Source organism: Saimiri boliviensis, chromosome 2 (genome assembly GCF_048565385.1).
Source record: "Saimiri boliviensis isolate mSaiBol1 chromosome 2, mSaiBol1.pri, whole genome shotgun sequence".
NCBI classification, from domain to species: domain Eukaryota; kingdom Metazoa; phylum Chordata; class Mammalia; order Primates; family Cebidae; genus Saimiri; species Saimiri boliviensis.
In genome coordinates this window covers 145,263,730-145,283,165 of record NC_133450.1, presented here as the reverse complement: position 1 = coordinate 145,283,165, position 19,436 = coordinate 145,263,730, and the positions used below count along the sequence as shown (strand labels likewise).

General features: G+C 40.4%; 1 protein-coding gene across 2 annotated transcripts in view; it reads right to left on the bottom strand.

The window, feature by feature from the left end:
* Positions 1-1,174: 1,174 nt before the first annotated feature.
* GNAQ (G protein subunit alpha q) overlaps positions 1,175-19,436 on the bottom strand; it is a 341,433-nt gene continuing 323,171 nt past the window's right edge. Inside the window, exons 6-7 of one of the 2 annotated variants that reach the window (XM_039461277.2) lie at positions 11,142-11,295; positions 1,175-3,990 (exon numbers count right to left, since the gene is read on the bottom strand). In XM_039461277.2, coding sequence (XP_039317211.1) covers positions 3,800-3,990; positions 11,142-11,295 — 345 coding nt within the window. In that variant the 3' untranslated portion in view covers positions 1,175-3,799. The remainder of the gene's footprint in view (positions 3,991-11,141; positions 11,296-19,436) is intronic. The other variant, XM_074394627.1, reaches the window with a different exon arrangement.

Genomic DNA, 19,436 nt, shown 5'->3' with positions numbered 1-19,436 from the left:
AAATCCAGCATAAATAGCTTTTCACCAAATCCTAACTTAAGACAACTAAAATTTACAATCATGTGGCAGTATAAATTTTAAAATTACAGTTCGTACACTTTGACAATCAAGATAGTCTGAAGTACAAAAAAGTAAATTGCCCTTTAGCTGAATTACCTTTTTTAAAATAGGCCTGCTAGTTAATCTACCAAAAAAAAAAATAATACAAGTTTCACGTGTTATTCAAATTCCTTTTGTAGTTGTCATCTGCTAGTAAACAACACATGCAGGTCCCTAAGATTTTTTTTCCAGTCTATACATGACATTCAACAGAGCTCTTTATATGGAAATGTTAAAAACCAAAAACTTCTAGATTTATTTACTTTTGAATGGGTGTGTTATTTCCCTTTGTTTCAGATATGAGGCACAAACTTCTGAATTTAGGCTCTGTAAGGCATAGTAGAAACTTCCAATTTACAAATAAGGAATTCTCTGAGGGTTGGAACTGCCATGTCACGCAAAAAGGGAAAAATCATCTGTAAACTGGTACACTGCAATGTGTTAAGTGAGTCATGAAATGGCTGCTTGCCTTGGTATGCTGAAGAAAGGTTTCTGTGTTTTATGTTTTTGTTTTTGAATAAGACATGCCCAAGTCACCATAAAACTCACCACAGGCCTCCAATACCTAAGCATCAACAAGAGGAGGCCAGTGGCACACGCTTATAACGCTTGCAATCACAATATAATATAAAGCATGAGTAAACTTTGTTTTTATACAAAACTGAAAAGAATCCCGTCCCGCCCCTAGCCCCTTCAATAAAACCCCAAAGAAACAAAAAAGAAAATCCTTTAGCTTCGATTGACTAGTGTGGCTACAATTAGGTTTCTATGCATCACTGCTGCTAGGGTGATCAATTTTTTCCTTTCTCAAGAGAAGGGATCTTGTCATGCACCCTATAGGAACAGTGAAGCCACAAACCTTAATTCTGCATAGCAAATTCCATCCCAATTTCATAAAGACAAATATAACAATCTTTCCCTGTTTTGCTCAGCTTCTTCGAGCTTTGAGATCAGGTTTAATTGACTACATCTACTATAGCTCTATTAAATAGAATATCTTGATTCCCTAAAACTGTAACACTTATGATCTTGTGAAGAGGTTTTCTCTATACACACTGTAGGCCTTCAAATGATGTTGTTTACTTTTTTTTCCTTTCTTTTTTTTTTTTTTTTTTTTTTTTTGCTGCACCAAATTTAAGAACGCCCTTTCAGGCAAGCAGTGGTCTCTAGCTGTTAAAACATTTCCTTAGTGGATCACAATAGCTTCTAAAACTGCCTTTCTAGTAAAGGCCATCAGAGAGGTAATACTAAACTGTGCATTTGCCAAATAAGAATATGAATTGTATAAAAGCTCATATTCCAATCCTAGATCAAATGGCAAAAGTTCTACAAAGTTGGTTTCCATGTTTGTATAAAAGCTCCGACTGATTTTATGTATTTTGCTATGAAATTGCCTTTGGGTCTTATAATCAGTATACCTCTACTCAGGAATGTGCAAATGATTTTATACAGCACGATGCTAGTACCGCTCTGTACGACAGTAAGGTTTTTTTCTTCTTTTCTAAATGGAAAGAAAATATCCCTAGTCAGAAATAAACTGACAAATTTACATTCTCCTCTCTTAAAAAAGTAAATAAAATAACATTATTCAAAATGTGAATTTAGCTATAGACATACAATACAATTACATAGATACATATCAATACAGCACATTCAATCTGCCAAAAAATTAATGATTACAAAGCCAGTATGGATGCTGCAATCTCAAAAGAGATGTATGTACAATGATTAGAGCATTCGTAATTGCACTATACCTACAGGCAGTCTGTTTGTTAAATTACAGGTGCTTTCTGAGCAAGGGGGAAAAAAGTAAACTGTGTTGTTTGAAGCTAAGAGAATGAAGAATGAGAACATTTCATTACGTTTGGCGGCTTTGGTACTTAAATAACAGGCCGTTAATTTTCTCCCTCCTACTCTGTTCCACAAGAGTGATTTATATGGAAGTTTAGACTAGTGCCAAATACCACTATAGTTAAAATGAGACCAGTATCAAGACCTAACTCTAAGGTCCCAGCAGCTTTAAACAATCATGATTTATTTTCTTAAATCAAATTTCAACTGAAGCTGCTTGACAGAAGCTTCTCAGTATATGTGCTGTATTTTTTTTTTTTTTTTTGCATTTGTTGAAAAATTGCACACACAGAATTTCAAACATTTCTCCTAGCAGGTTCAGTTACACAAATACATGTTCTATAGAACACTGAGAGGTTACTTTTGAGTTAAGTCCACAAATCGTTCTTAAGTTCAACCTAACCAGTTACCAGTTCAAGAAGACCTTGAAACGTGGTAAATGAGAAGAAACTTGAGATTTGGGAAATTAAAGGTGTTAGAACAGTACTGTCAACCAGTGTTCCTGGCAGACTTAACTGAACTTAAGGAACCATTGAGAGTGAAGCTGGTTTCAGATAAAGAGACATAAACAGATTTCCTGTTAAACCACACAGGATACTTTTCTACATTGCCAGTTTGGACACTGAACATGGGACATGAACACTAACAATGTCATCTTAAAGGCAAAGAAAAAAATGGACCATGAGAATCGAATTTACAGTTACCAACTGTTTGGCAACTGGCTTTTCTGGTTCATTCTCAGCCACTCATTTTAGGCTTCACAGTCCTACTCTCTTCATTTTAAGATACCAGCTTTTATTTTTTAAGTTCTTCCTATTCATTTTATTTGACTAAAAGCCAGCTTTGGCAACACATACCAATAATAAAAATCATTTTAAAATTGTGGCCCAAACACTAAGGAAGAAAGAGAAAGGAAACGTTTGAACCAAAAAAAAAAAAAAAAAAAAAAAATTTAAGAACAACTTATAAAAAAGTTCTGGGTAGCAGCCATTAGGGTAATGTAGTGTCTGTTGGCATCTTTTTTGGCATCTGCAATTGAAAGAGAGGGTGAAAAAAAAAAAAGCAAAGAAGGATGGAAAGACAATGGCACGTGGCATTTCAAAAGAAAGGACTCCTGTGTGTCTTTGACCCTGCCTTCTGTACATTTCTCTGAGCAATCAAGCTATGGCTGAAGGTAAACATCTAAAGCAAATGACACTTAACTGTTAGATGGGCATTCACTGTCCCAGTCCAAAGTGAGACAAGACAGCATATTCTATTAAAAAAGAAACTATGTGTGTATCCAGAGCAGTACATTTAAAACCACAGTATTAATACATATAATCCTTCAACAAAAACTACAAACTTAAATTAAGCTGATGGCTTAAATCGAATGATGTGTCCTGACTGTATCATTTGAGAGAAAAACTTGACCAAGAATGGAACTAGGATAAAGGCCATTTTAACCTGGGAAAAAAATCAGGGAGGTATGGATTAGGAGGAAAAAAAAGGGAAATCAGCTTTGTTTTGCTCCATAGAAAAGAGAAAGAGAGAGAGAGAGAAAGAAACAAGTCTTGTCTTTGTGAGTGCATGACTGAGGATTTAAAATACACTGAGTCACAAGGTTTTGCCTAAAAAAAAGATAGAGAGGAAATGAGCTGGGACTGTACTTCAGCATCCTCTGTTTTTCCTCTGAATAGTTTAAATAAAATCATAATATTTACTACAAACTCTGTGGACACGCTCACACAGAGTCCAGGACGGCAATAAATTAGTATTATGCAAATTGTTTTCCACAGAAATACAGTCCCTCTTGTGTATCTTCAATAGCCCACCAGGGAAGGGCAGGGCGGGTGTCTAGGAGGCACAATTAGACCAGATTGTACTCCTTCAGGTTCAACTGGAGGATGGTGTCCTTGACGGCAGCAAAGACAAAGCGGATATTCTCGGTGTCTGTGGCGCACGTGAAGTGGGAGTAGATAATTTTGTCACTGTCTGGGTTCAGGTCCACGAACATCTTCAAGATGAATTCTCGGGCTGCCTGGGCATCTCTCTGGGGTCCTTTTGGCCAAGAGACAAGAGGGACACTTTGTTACCTAATCTGCTAATGCATTCAACTATCATTTGTTCAATAAATATTTACTGTCATTGCTCATGAAGCCTACATCTGCATTGCAGATTTGATCTGTTATAATGATTTTCCCTAACACTAGTATGTCTGACCGACCATCTGTCCATCCATCCATCCATGCATTCACAAAGTGTGGATAGGTGAAAGCAGACAGATGACTTGAACACCAAGCCTTTTATTTCTTAGCTCGGCCTTCACTCTGATTCCCTGATAGAAAGCCACCATGTGGGCTCTCCATGAGGGGAGTGATAGCTTATTTCTGCTCAACTGAGTTATGTTGGTTTCAGCTATATAATAAATATGCACAAAGACACAGCTGCCTTGGGCTCTCCTGTCAATCTGCCCTCCAAACGACCCAACATTATGGATCATTTTCCGTCTTCCAGACTGACCTCTGTCTTAGAATAGAACTCCTGTTTGTAAGGTCAGGTCTGTTTACAATGGGCCTTTGCAGTCTCACTTCCATAGACTTCTGGTATTTGTGAGCACACTATGTTCAGTTATGTAGCATTCAGTTCATGTGTGATGACAGAACAATTGGTTTATATTTTCTTTCTTTTTTTTTTTTTTTTTTGAAATTGAGTCTTACTCTGTGGCCCGGGCTGGAGGGCAGTGATGAGATCTCAGCTCACTGCAACCTCTGCCTCCCAGGTTCAAGTGATTCTCCTGCAGCCTCCCAAGCAGCTGGGATTACATGTGCCTGCCATCATACCAGCTAATTTTGGTATTTTTAGTAGAGCTGGGGTTTTGACATGTTGGCCAGGTTTGTCTCGAACTCCTAATCTCAGGTGATCCACCCACTTTGGCCTCCCGAAGTGCTGGGATTTACAGCCATGAGCCACACGTCTGGCCTATATTTTCTTACACTTTAAGAAGGAGTCTCTTGGCTGGGTGCGGTGGCTCACACCTGTAATCCTAGCACTTTAGGAGGCTGAGGCGGGCAGATCATGAGTTCAAGAGCAGCCTAGACAACATAGTGAAACCCATCTTTACTAAACCTATAAAAATCAGCCGGGCATTGTGGCACATGCCTGTAGTCTCAACTATAAGGCTGAGGCAGAAAAATCATTTGAACCAGGGAGGCGGAGGTTGCAGTGAGCCAAGACCATGCCACTGCGCTCCAGCCTGGGTAACAGAGTGATCTCAAAAAAAAAAAAAAATCTTGTGTACCAAGAATTCCCCTAGATGCTTTGAAAAAGGACTGTGATATATCTAGCAAGATAAACCAAAAATGTAACTTTGCAGTGGATTCTTAGATGTGACACCACAGCACAGGTCATATTTTTCACAAAAGGAAAAATAAATTGGACTTCATCAAAATTAAAAACTTTTGTGTATTCAAGGACCTTTTTCTTTTTTTTTGAGACAGGGTCTTGCTCTGCTACCCAACAGTGTTGTGGCATGATCATGGCTCACTGCAGCCTCAACCTTCTGGGCTCAAGTGATCCTCTTGCCTTAGTCTCCTGAATAGCTGGAACTGTAAGTAAGTGCCTCCATGCCTAATTTTCAAATTTTTTGTAAGGATGGTGTCTGTGTCATCCAGACTGGTCTTTGAACTTCTGGCTTCAAGCAATCCTCCCACCTCAGCCTCTCAAAGTGCTGAGATTGCAGGCATGAGCCACCACACCTAGCCAAGGCCATTATTAAGAAAGTGGAAACCCAACACATAGAATGGGAGAAAATATTTGCAAATCATGTCATCTGATAAGGATTTAGTGTCCAGAATATAAAGAGCTCCTACATTTCAGTAACAACCCAATTTAAAAATAGGCAAAAGACTTGAACAGACATTTCTCTAAAGAAGATATACAAATGGTTGATAAGCACAGGAAAAGATGTTCAACACTGGTAATCATTTAGGAAAATGCAAATCAAAACCAGAATGAGATACCTCTTCACAACTCCTAGAATGGCTATAAAAAGTGTGAAATAACAAGGGCTGCAGAGAATGTGGAGAGATTTGAACTCTTGTGCACTGTTTGTGGGAATGTACAAACATGCAGCTGCTGTGAAAATAGTTCAGTGGTTCCACATAAAGCTAAACACAGAATAACCATAAGACCAACCCAGCTGGTCTACTCCAGTGTATACAGCCAAAGGAACTGAGAGCAGGGGCTCTGATAGACACTTGATCTTAGCTAAAAGGGCAAGAAGCAATGTACATCAATTTTAATAGCAGCATTGTTAACAACAGCCAAAAGGTGAGCACAATCTAACTGTCCATCAATAAATAGAGTAACAAAACAGAACCAAACAGAATATTAAAATATCAGAAACAATATTATTCAGTCATAAAAAGAGTAAAGCTCTGATAGATGCTGTAATATGCATGAACTGTGAAAACATTATACTAAATAAGCCCAACATACAATAACAAATATTGTACACGCACACATGAGGTACTTAGACTAGGTAAATTTACAAAGACAAAGTAGGTTAGAGGTTCTCAAGGGTTAGAGGGAGGAAGGAAATGGGGTGTTGTTGCTTAAATAAGGTGGTGAAAACATTTTGAAAATACTGGTGATGGCTGCACAGTATTGTGAGTGTAATTAATGCCAGTGAATTGTGCATTTAAAAATGTAAATACGGCAAATTTATTTTATCATAATTTAAAAAATTTTTTTTTCAATTTTTTTTATTTTTATTTTTATTTTTTGAGACGGAGTTTCGCTCTTGTTGCCCAGGCTGGAGTGCAATGGCGCGATCTCGGCTCACCGCAACCTCCGCCTCCTGGGTTCAGGCAATTCTCCTGCCTCAGCCTCCTGAGTAGCTGGGACTACAGGCACACGCCACCATGCCCAGCTAATTTTTAGTATTTTTAGTAGAGACGGAGTTTCACCATGTTGACCAGGATGGTCTCGATCTCTTGACCTCGTGATCCACCGGCCTCGGCCTCCCAAAGTGCTGGGATTACAGGCTTGAGCCACCGAAACCCACCGAGTTGTACACTTTAAATGAATTACATGGTATGTAAATAATCTCAAAGACGTTTTAAAACTGTATTTAATAGGTCCTGATACACATAGTAATTTAAAACTTATTACAAATTAATAACATAAAAACACCATCACCTTTTGAGTCATTCAAGTATTGGACAACTATCGTATTTGTCTTCGTGTTACTTTATATATGCATTTCCTCCCATTTTTTCGAGTTAGGTGTATAAGAAACTTTTTTTTTTTTTTTTTTGGAGACGAAGTCTAGCTCTGTTGCCCAGGCTGGAGTACAGTGGTGTAATCTCGGCGCAATGCAACCTCTGCCTCCTGGGTTCAAGTGATTCTCCTGCTTCAGCCTCCTGAGTAGCTGGGACTACCGGCGCCCGGCTGATTTTTTTATTTTTAGTAGATACGGGGTTTCACCATATTGGCCAGGGTGGTATCGAATTCCTGGCCTGAAGAGATCTGCCCACCTCGGCTCCCAAAGTGCTGAGATTACAAGCATCAGCCACCACACCTGGCAGGTTTTTTTTTCTATCAATATTCTTGTTACCTGCTAGTAGGGATAAAGAGATCTTAGAGAACTCTATCGAGGGCTTGACTACCATTTCTAACAAACTCCCTGAGTTTCAGACAGCTGACTTGAATTATTCTCAAACCAACCGGTTTATAAATTGGAGATTACTCCTATAAAGCTTATATCCGATAATGCCAGAAGTTGGGAGGAAAGAGTTATGAAAACAAACAGATTATATATTATCCTCATTTGCACAATTAAAAAAAGTAATATTTGAATTTTGATGTAGGTGCCCAGAATTCAATTTTTTTAAATGACTAAGATGGCTGGCATCATATTTAATAGATAAAAAAAGTACAACTAAAAACAGTATGTAAAATATACAAGCAAATATATATATATATAATTAATGTTCCATCTTTTTCAGTGTACTGTTAACTTATTAATTCCAGAGAAGTAATAAAAAATATTTGAAACCAGAAACTAACAGATTGCCAGAGCTGGAGAAGTCTCTTATTTCATAAAAAGAACATTATATTTCTGGCTTATGAATGAACTTCTATATGATTTTGTACTTTATCTGGGAAAGAAGGGACTATAACTTTTTTTTTTTTTAATTTACCCTACAGAATATAAGAACTAGATCCAAGTTCACTAAAGTGCACTTGAAAGGTGTTATATTTGTAAGCATATATTGTTATTTGAATAAACATACACTACAAAGAAATCATTACAGCCATCACAGCAGGAGCAGAATTCCACAGTCTCTATGAACAATCCTGCAATTCAAGTCCATGTGGAAATGGTAATTTCCTTTCTTGAAGAGAGATACAGAAGTGGTATTCATTATGATTAAGACCTTGTAAGTACAGAAATGTGGAAGTGTGAAATTTATAATATTATAAACATGCTTATTATAAAAATATCACTGCAGAGTGGGCCTCAATTTTTTCAGTCTTTGCTTATCTTACAAGGGCTTGGAGTTTCATGTAATGACAGCTACACTAGCTTGTAAGTAACAAAATCAGTGTCTTTTTTTCTTTTTCCATGGCCAAGTTTCTTCTGTGTATTATGTGTACAATGGGGTAAGGTAACAGAAAAAGAAAATCTTCAGATTTAAAGATATTCACAATGGGCACATGTTGGAAGGAAAATGCTTGTAGTGGTGGGGAATCTGGGGAAATTATTGGAGAGAGAAGGTATGTGAAGAGATTAGGAAGATGGTACGACATCAAAAAAACAGCATTGCAAACAGTGATCACAGACTAAGTCTTTTATGGCGGAAAAATGAGTCACTGGGAAGTGTGGCTAGGTCTGCTGCATCTGAGAAGCTTGAATGAACCCCTCAGAGGAGTTCAGCTCCATGGGCACCGTGCTCTATCTGTTCTGCATGCTCCGTTATGCAAGCGCATCATGAAAATGAGTCGGCCCACAAGATGGGGTGTTATGTATGGTGCGGCAATTTCTCACATGCTGATTCTTACCAAGTTTCAAGAAAAGAATGTGTGTGTGTGTGTGTGTGTGTGAGGCAAGTGTGTTTAGATCTAAGCCAGATGCTTCATGCCTACTGTATTCAGGTAGATGTGTTTGAAGCCTGTTGAGGTGGGAAAGCAAGTTTACACACACAGTCACCTCATTCCATAGTTTCCTGAGCAACACTGAGAAGTGCAGTCTCAGGCACTGATTATTTGTTTCCAGGTTAGTGCAAATTAAAAGGAGTGAAAGAGAAAACACCGTTTAGACTGAGAAAGTGTTTTTAAAAGAACAGTAAAGCACAAAGGAAAATGTACTTGAAGAGAGGCTATGAACACACTGCTAACAAAAAAGGATACCATTTCTAACATCTGGTAACATCCCCAAGTATTTGTATTTTCAATTCACCAACCTTTAGCAACTTGTATGTATTTGAGAACTTCAATTCATTTAACATATTACAGTTCCCCTTCACAAGCCAGCACTGCACCACATCCATGTGGGATGAAAAGATGACTAAACCTCCAAACTTGATGTGTTTGTATCATCATAGAAAGCTATGAAGCTAAATTTAATCATGGTTTTTAAAGTAATTACTTTTCTGAGGGAGCTTTTAGGAAGTACAGAAACACTAGAACTGATATCCATCCTGCATATCATATGTTGATATCCATATGTAATTTTAAAAATAGTCTCTTCGCTTGTTACATGACTGCTAGGATAGAGACTTTTGGGTTTCTGCTATGTGATCTACATATGACTCCATTCATGTCTTTTTTGACCAAGATAAGCTAAGTAGCTAAATAAATTTGTCTCGAGGCAACAAAGCCGGCGAGTGGCGAAGTGGAACTTTTCCAAGCTTGTGCTCTTAACTACTATGTAGACCATGGCTTGGCAAATTTTCTCTATAAAGGGCTAGAGAGTATTTTAGGCTTTGCAACTATTCTCTCTCTGTCAAAATTACCCAATTCTGTGGTTGTGGTATGAAAGCAGCTATAGACAGTGTATAATGAATGGGTGTGGCTATGTCTCGATAAAACTTTATTCATAAAGCCAGGTAGTGGGCCATAGGGGTAGATGTGATTATCTTGCCAAAAAACAGGGTTTCACCCTATCACCCAGGCGGGAGTACAGTGGCATGATCGCAGCTCATTGTAGCCTTGACCTACTGCCTCATTTTTTGTATAAAGAGGTCTTGTTACATTGCCCAGGCTGGGCTTGAACTCCTTTGCTCAAGTGATCCTCTCACTTTCGTCTCCCAAAGTGCTGGGACTACAGGTGTGAATAACCACACCTGGTCACATCAGCTCTTCTAGGGAAGTAGTTGTGACTCTCACTTGTTTAACAGAGTGGCTGCATTTTGTTACCAATCACCAAGTGTTTCTCAGAATGGGTTGCATGTCTAGTTGTCCAGGATTTCACAGTCTAGTTGGGGAGGGTAAGATCCTTTCCTAAGGACAAAGCAAATAATGCAACGCCGTAGGAGTAGTAAAGAGAGCGCTATAAATTCTAAGTGCTGTACAAAGAGCTTAAAACTGGGTTACTATTACTAAGGATTGTAGGACTTCATTGGTCTATGAAATTTTAAAAGAAGTATTTCCCAAGTATTCACTATGTGTCCTATGTGTCAGGCATCATGCTAAATGTACACACATGTTACATACTATACTATACAAAACAATCCCATGAGTTTGGTCCTAAAGCCCAGAAAAATCAAGTAACTTGATGGTAGTTCTACAAATAGGAAGTGTCAGAAGTGGGATCTGAACCTGGGTAGACTGATTTCAGTGGTGGGCTCTTGACTTCAAAATTGTGTTCTCTCCCCAGAGAAAGGAGAGGCAGAGGTGGACTCTAACCAGATGAAACGGAGAGAGGGATGATAACAGCTGACACATAATTGGTCAAAACTGCTTGATTGTTCCTTTTTCTGTTCTATTTCAAAGCAGATGAATTTCTATGACTTTAAGCATTATTAAGGAATGAAATGTTTCATGTCATTAAAAGACAGGGCAAACAATAATTTGCACTGTATCAGTCCCAACAAGCAGGCTGCACAGGGCAAGGGCAGTAACGGTATGCTGTAGGGCATTAACTCCCACACTGCTGTCTGGAGACAAAACCTATTCACTGAGTTGTTGCATGAGTATTGACTTACCATCATATTCTGGGAAGTAGTCAACTAGATGGGAATACATGATTTTCTCCTCTAGAAGATCTTTCTTGTTTAAGAACAGAATCACCGAGGAGTTCTGGAACCAGGGATATGTGATAATTGTTCTAAAGAGAGCCTTGCTTTCCTCCATTCGGTTCTGGGAAAAAAAAAAGTCATCAGAAAAAACAAGGAGTAAATTATGTGATTACTTAAATTTGTGAACTGTGTTTATTTTGTAAGTCCAACCCATCTTTTATATACATCCAGTTTTTGTAGCCCTGTGTTGGATTTGTCAGGATTTATACGTGAATGATTCATGACACACACTGGCTGTTTTCTTTATGCAAACTTTCAGGCTGACAAGCAGAAGAGAGTAATAATTATAAAAATTGGCTAAAATAGCTCTTATGGTTGAAAGAGAAAATAACTGAAAGCCTTGAAAATCACGTTGTGAATCTGGCACACTGTCATAAATTCCCACCAAAAACCATTCATTCATGACTAAACACTTGAGATCTGAACTAAGGACTAGATATCAGGCTTCATTTTGTATTTCTTAAGCTATATTTATTTGGGGCCTCATAATCAACTCTATTCTAAACAATCAAAACAGTCACTTCTTTGCCAAAAGCCTAGCTATATTTCTAGACGTTTTCTAGTCATCACACACATAACCCTTCCTTTATAAACACATGGAAAATGTTGTAAGATCATACATTTCCTGTTCATGAGTACATGCTTTCTCCCTATGTTTCACTATACTATTAATACAGAATTGTGAAGATACACATAGTAATTACGTGGAGATAAAAATACAATATTTCTCACTTTCAGCATCTGTGAGTAAGTGTTCTCACCTGAAGCTACACTTCAAGCCTACCTTGGTAACAGAAACCCTAAATGGATTCTCAAGGAAATTAGTCAGCTTGCTACTATAAATGAAGATGCTATTTGAGGCTGTTCCTGAGTCAAATCATTCCTCTGAAAAAAACATACTTATCAGCCAAAAGCTAGAGGGCCTCAGAGCTGCTTTCGTCTCCCCACCATTCTTTCTCCCACAGACTCACCTCTCTAAATCATTCCCACACTTGGGTTACAGATGAAGACAGCAGATTTGGGAATTCTTCTTTCCACAGGAGATAAAAGCCATGATATATGAGTACACATCTTCCTGCATACACCTTCCCACCTCACTTCTTAGTTCTCCATGTTGTGACTGGGTTTGTAGCAATGGAGAGGGCTGCCTGGGATCATGCTCACCTCCACTGCTAAGGAGTGTCTTACACCAGAGCATCCTAGTTCCCTGAGCTGGCTTGGGGCTGGGCTCTGATCCAGGCCCAAGTCACTTAGGGCTTCCCTCCCCTCATTTGTGGTTAATCAGTTTAGCTAAGCATCTCAGCTAGGTCAATTAACTTGAGGACTTTTCCTAGGAATTCTGGAACAGAGAACCTTGCTTTCATGAAGAGTGTGGAAGAGGAATCATGGAGCCTCAGGAGCTTTTAGCAGCCATCTTGAAAAGTGAGTGAAAAGGAAATCGGGCCCTGCTCACCTGAGTTTTAACCGCTTGCCCCAACCAGAGCTAAGCTTGGTCATGCCTTTGGATTTGTCAGGAATTTTTTCAGCTAGTTGGGATCGTGTTTTTCTGCTATTTATCATACAAAATACTTCCAGTTGGTAAACCTGGATATATCCTTCCTCCAAACTTATAGAAGGAAGTGAATGAGGATGATTGAATGGACTGGCCGTGAACACCTTGTGCTCAGCTTTTGCCTGCCTGCAGTAGGATGCTCCCTGAATTTCACAGTTAGAGTTAAAAAGGCCACGTATTGCTCCTCTGCATAACCCTTGACTGGTGTTCTGGAAACCTCCAGGGAACTCAGCTTTTACCAAGTACAATAATCTGGATCCTGAATATATCTTCCCATTTTCTTCCCTAAAGCGTGCCAATTCAAATCAAGTTGAAAAGGCACACTTTTCCAAAGCAGATCTTTCCAAACCAGGCAAAGTCCATTGTCCCCAGTCTCATCAACCTGTTAATTCTGTTCCTACAATTGCATAGATAATTAAAATTAATGAAATATGTGGGCTGATACAATGAAAGATATCATGGCTCAAGAGAGAGTGTTTATCTCACTGCATGTATTTCTCTTTTATGTAAATCACATGCACAGACTTTAAACATATCTTTACTGTGTATAAGCATTTTACCGGTTCTCATAGCCAGTGATAAGATTTTAATCCTGGAAATAACATTAAGAAATGATACAGCTACAAGGCCGGGCGCGGTGGCTCACGCCTGTAATCCCATCACTTTGGGAGGCCGAGGCGGGTGGATCACGAGGTCAAGAGATCGAGACCATCCTGGTCAACATGGTGAAACCCCGTCTCTACTAAAAAATAAAAAAATTAGCTGGGCATGGTGGCGCACGCCTGTAGTCCCAGCTACTAGGGAGGCTGAGGCAGGAGAATTGCTTGATCCCAGGAGGCGGAGGTTGCGGTGAGCCGAGATCGCGCCATTGCACTCCAGCCTGGGTACCAAGAGCGAAACCCCGTCTCAAAAAACAAACAAACAAACAAACAAACAAACAAAAGAAATGATACAGCTTGAGATGTTATAGGCTGAGAGTTTCAGGACTGAAGAAAAAGGCCTTAATAAGAACTGAGATTTTTTAAAAAAAATTTAAAGAAGGTTAATTAGATAGTGACATCCCTGATGGGAGAGTGAAGTTTTTGTTTTTCTCCTGTTACTTACAGCTAGAGAATTCTAGAAAGTCATGCTGTGATCTTCAGAGAAGCCCCATCTAAAGGTATGTACACCTGGGCATCAACCCAGCAAGTCTCCGTTAGAAAACCTTAGTATATTGAGCATTCTTAGGAAAGGGGTGTGATGGGCTCCCAAGGGAAGGGGCCCTAGTTGAGCCTTTTCTGGCTAGGGACCTTCAAGGGGAAGTGACTAGACCATGGGCAGAGACAGGGAAGGTGAGACTGAATTTGCACTGATATAGAAGAAGTTACACCATGTCTCTCTGATTAACAATTTCCAGACTGGACTGGAGCCCCAGGCCCTAATGGAGTCTGCTGGGAAAGGGCCTTGTGCCAGCCTGCAGGGCAGTGGCCAGGAGAGTGACTAAGCCCAGCACTTTGTTCCAGAGACAAGTAGCCCAGGGTACGGGCCATCTGCACCCAGTGCTGCTGCACTGGGGCTGCTCTGAGGCAGGTCCCACTGAAGCTTACCCATGTATGCAGTCTGGGGCTGCTCAAGGACATATCTTCATTCACCAGATGCCATGTGGACTAAAGTCTGCATTTCTAGCTCAGGAGAAAGCTAAAATGGGCAGATGACTGGCAGATGAGATCAGCTTTCAACCAGGCCTGCCAAATTGAATCTCTGAAGGGAGGACTCCAGGAATCTGCTTCTCACAAGCCCTCCAGGTGATTTGAATGCACACTCAACTTTGTGAAGCACTGTTCTGAAGATGGGCTTCTTCAGCATTAGTGTCACTCATTAAGAATCACATGGGGGTCTTCTCAAAACAAGGCTTCCACTTCAGCATGGGGTGGAGCCCAAGGGTCTGCATTAATAACAAGACTGTACTTTGCTGGAAGGTGCACGAAGCTTGCTGAGCCCAGGACGAGAGAGGCGACGCTCTATCCCATTTTCATGATAAGAAGTGCAAGTCAACATGTAACAGCTGCACCTCTAATCCTGTGGAGACTTTTTTTTTCTTTCCCAATTAAGATTCTTTATGTTATATGATGTTTTCCACTCCATAGTAAAAATTTCTTATGCCTTTATTTTTCCTTTATAGGAGAACAGTTACAAACCAACACACTCTGTATCAAAGCCCTGGACTAAATCCTAAATAGGACTAAATGAGATTTTCACAATGACTCATAAGGTAGTGGAACGTGCAGTGTGTGAGGCATAATCCACTTTGTGCAGTAAAAATTGAAGTCTATGAGAGAACAGTACGTCCCTGGAGACTTTATGGCACCTGCTTTGCAGTAACCTGCCAGAGCATGACGTTTCAAGAGGGATCAATGTATAAGCCATGTATATGACCCATAATAAAAAACAAGGAGGTTTTGTTGACTCTGAAGGCAGGTTTAAAGGCAGTCTGTGGGTTGGTGCTAACCATGCCCTCTTTATCTAGCGGTTTTAACCAGTTGGGAAGTGTACAAAGAGAATCCTAGTAAAGGTTTCTTCCCCCACCACCGAGATGGCATCTCACTCTGCTGTCTAGGCTGGAGTGCAGTGGCACGATGTCAGCTCACTGCAACCTCTGCCTCCTGGGTTTCAGCAATTCTCCTGCCTCAGCCTCCCTAGTAGCTGAGACCAGAGGTGCCCGCTACCACACCTGGCTAAGTTTTATATTTTTAGTAGAGACAGGGTTTTACCATGTTGGCCAGGCTGGTCATGAACTCCTGACCTCAAGTGATCTGCCTGCCTCAGCCTCCCGAAGTGCTGGGATTATAGGTGTGAGCCACCACATTGGGCAGGATACTAGTAAAGGTTTTACTATCCCAAACACAGGGTTCCTCATTAACAGGATGGACCTGGACTCTGTGTGGGGCTCTAGGAGGGTTCTAACTGCTAGTTGTCTTCACACACTACTCCTCTTGAGCTGGAAACAACTGGCCCTCCCAATGAAGAGTGGCTTTGGTATAGGTGAGAGAGCGGGACCAGGGAGAGCAGGGACAGGATGGGCTGCCAGGGTGGGCTGCCAGAAGTAGATCCTGCCTGAGCTCCACTTCCATAGAGAAGGGAAGACCAGAGAAGCCACAAAGGCTGAGGACAGGCTGTAAGCGAGTGTCCATGGTATGTGTTCTAGTTGGTCTCCGTGCAGTCGCCTGCTTCAGGTATAGGAGGCCATGGAAATGTCATACTCACCTAGACCACACTGATAGGTAAGTCACTCCTCCCATGGGCTGGAACCAAAGGGTAGACCACTAAACTGGGAAGCATTCACCCCAATCTTTGGCCCTGAGGAGGAAGGACAGAGTACCTGCTCCCTGCTTTGTAACTGCAGTCAGGATGGTGTGACCCCTGAGTGTTCTACCACAACCCGTCATCAGAGAAAGCCCTATTTGAGCCATCAGCAAAGGGTCCTAAACCTCTAATATTTAACATCTCAAATCAGTTATCAAGATCTCTGATACCCTGAACATATTCCTTTTTAATGCATTTCCCTGTTAACATGTAATTGAGTAAGGCTGCCTACAGGGTAAAGCTACAAGTTCCGGTCTAGCACTCACAACTTAGCACTGTCTTTAATCTGAGCCCCTATACAAATGGTCTATTTTCCTGATAAACAAATCCCATGTCACCACTGCCACATGAATGCATGTTCGTCCCTGACCTGTGGCCTGCAATGCTGTCTCCACTTCTAATCCTTCAATATCCAGGTCAACCCAACTTCCCCAAGCAGTTATTCCCAGAGCCCCACTGGGCTTGCTCCTTCCTCCTATCCCCAGCACAGGTGTTCTATCCCTAGTTTGCAAGTGGTTCGGTAGATACATATGAGAGCCTGTGAGATGCTGGCCATGAGCATGCTGCAGACACAGCCCTTGTCTTGGAAGACTGAAGAAAACAAGCATGCAATGCATCATTACAGGCCCGCATGGTGGGCCCAAAGCAGTGATAAGTAGGGGAGGCTGGGGTGACACAGGAAGGAAAGGTTTGACAGTGCAGTGGATCAGGAAAAGTTGAAAAGCAAAGGTAGTTTCAAATTGATTCTTTATAGATGAATGAGAGCTTGCAAGGAGGAAAAAAGAATAAACATCCCTTTGATTAAGGAAAAGGTTTGATCCAATGGACACGACCCAAGACCCCAACTGGAAGCTGGCTTTCTTCAGGCTATTGTCTGGCACAAATCTCTGCATAAAAATTACCAGAGGGCCTAAAGGGACAATAGTTCATGTCTATACACTTTGTATCCCTGTTGCCATCGAAGTCAACATTTGCTCAGCAGGCTGTCTTTCCCTATCCCTCTCTGCCAAATTGGTGCTTCCCTCTGTCAAAAGTCAGCATCAAACTAGAGATTTGAGCATCCATTTTAGTAACTTTTGCAACTCCTCATTATCTTGACAATAAGAACATATTCTGACAAAACGCACTTACTTTCTGAGCAAAGACAAATCCAGACTCAGACCCTTAATTCTTTTACCTGATAAAAGTTATCCACCTGTCTTTCTCCCTGGTGGTATTTTTTTTCTCCCATCAATACACTGATAGACCACATTGAATTACGTTTCCCAGAAGGTCTAAAATGCACCCTTAAATGCAAACAAGACAGCTAAGAAATAAGCATGCATGAGGGCATTCATGACAATCATCACTGAGGGCCTGACAGTCATCTATGAGGAGTTCTCAGCTGACCTGAGGTAGGCTGGATCCCAGAGAAACTGGGATGAAGCTTTCCAGGGTGCAGATGCTCTCGAGTCTCAGGGAAACAAACAGGGTGCTGAGTGGCCTTGAGTGATCCACAGACTCACTAATTAATGTCAAGAACTAGTCAGCTGACTGATTCTGTGATGATAATTTCTGTATTCATGATTCTGTGTCCCCTACGCTTTCTGCTAAAAAGGAATGCCAGAGCCATCTTGCCTTCTACTTAAATGAGTAAAGTTCAGATATACAGACACAAATGAATACACGAGCATGTCTATAAAGTCGACTGCTCAGTAGAAGGGAAAAGCGCATAGTTTATGATGCCTTATGATATTTTAAACCCAGATTTTGAGAGTTATAGGTTAAGTTAACATCTGCTGGACACATCTACACTCTAAATTTTTATACCTAGTAGCTCACAGGGCCTCATTCCATACACTGCACGTGACGAATCATGCTAATACCAGGTATCATTTTCATTGGCACCATTTCTGGTTATGAAATTGACAAGAAAGAGATACTGTCAGGATACAGGAATTTTATGCTCCAGAATTCATACAAGACTATTTTAAAACTCTCTTCACTGTCTTTTTTAAAAAAAAAACATTCCAAACCTATACTCTCCATTTTTCATTGCTATAACAAGCTTTACTACTGCTTCTCAGACATAACTCACTAAAGAACACCTTATAGGTTACTTTATTAAAGGTCATTATTACTTTTAAAAAGCAAGACGAGTTGATTTACTTTCTATGTAACAACCCATAATGTAAAATTTGAATCAACTGGCCAGGTGCAGCGGCTCATGCCTATAATCCCAGCACTCTGGGCGGACGAGGTGGGCAGATCATGAGGTCAGGGGTTTGAGGCCAGCCTGGCCAACATGGTGAAACCTGTCTTTATTAAAAATAAAAAAAATTAGCCTGGCATGGTGGCACGTGCCTGTAGTCCCAGCTACTCAGGAGGCTGAGGCAGAAGAATCGCTTAAACCCAGGTGGTGGAGGTTGCAGTGAGCCAAGATTGCTCCACTGCACTCCACCCTGGGCGACACAGCGAGACTCTGTCTCAAAAAAAGAAAAAAAAATGGAAACAATATTATCATTTGTAGCTTATCAAATATTGAAGAATTTGAAAAATCTGAACATATTCTCTCAGGTGTTTATCTCATTTATCTGTGTCTACTGGGTAAATAAATGCAACAACTAAGAAGACAAATAACTCCAAAGCTGTATGAAAAAAAATTTACAAGGCTGGCCTTCTGCATATTTCTTTCCTCCCTTGATTGTTTAGGGAAAAGTTTGCTGTGTTTGACTCTATCTCCAGCAGGATCACATTGTTATGTGTCCTATCTGGTGTCAACGCTGTGAGAATTCAAAATACATTTTATGCCAAACTCCTGCTGTTAGAGAGGGAGGTGGAAAGAGGAAAAAAGTATAAGAATTCACATGAGATGGGTAGATTGCAAAAATTTTTTACCATTCTGTTGGTTGCCGATTAACTCTAATGACTGTTTCTTTTGCCGTGCAGAAGCTGTGGAGTTTGATTAGATCCCATTTGTCTATTTTGGCTTTTGTTGCCAATGCTTTGGGTGTTTTGGTCATGAAGTCCTTGCCTACGCCTATGTCCTGAATGGTTTTGCCTAGATTTTCTTCTAGGGTTTTTATGGTGTTAGGTCTTACGTTTAAGTCTTTAATCCATCTGGAGTTAATTTTAGTGTAAGGTGTCAGGAAGGGGTCCAGTTTCTGCTTTCTGCACATGGCTAGCCAGTTTTCCCAACACCATTTAATAAACAGGAAATCCCTCCCCCATTGCTTGTTTTTATCAGGGCTGATATCCAGAATTTACAAAGAACTAAAACAGATTTACAAGAAAAAAACAAGCCCATTCAAAAGTGGGCAAAGGACATG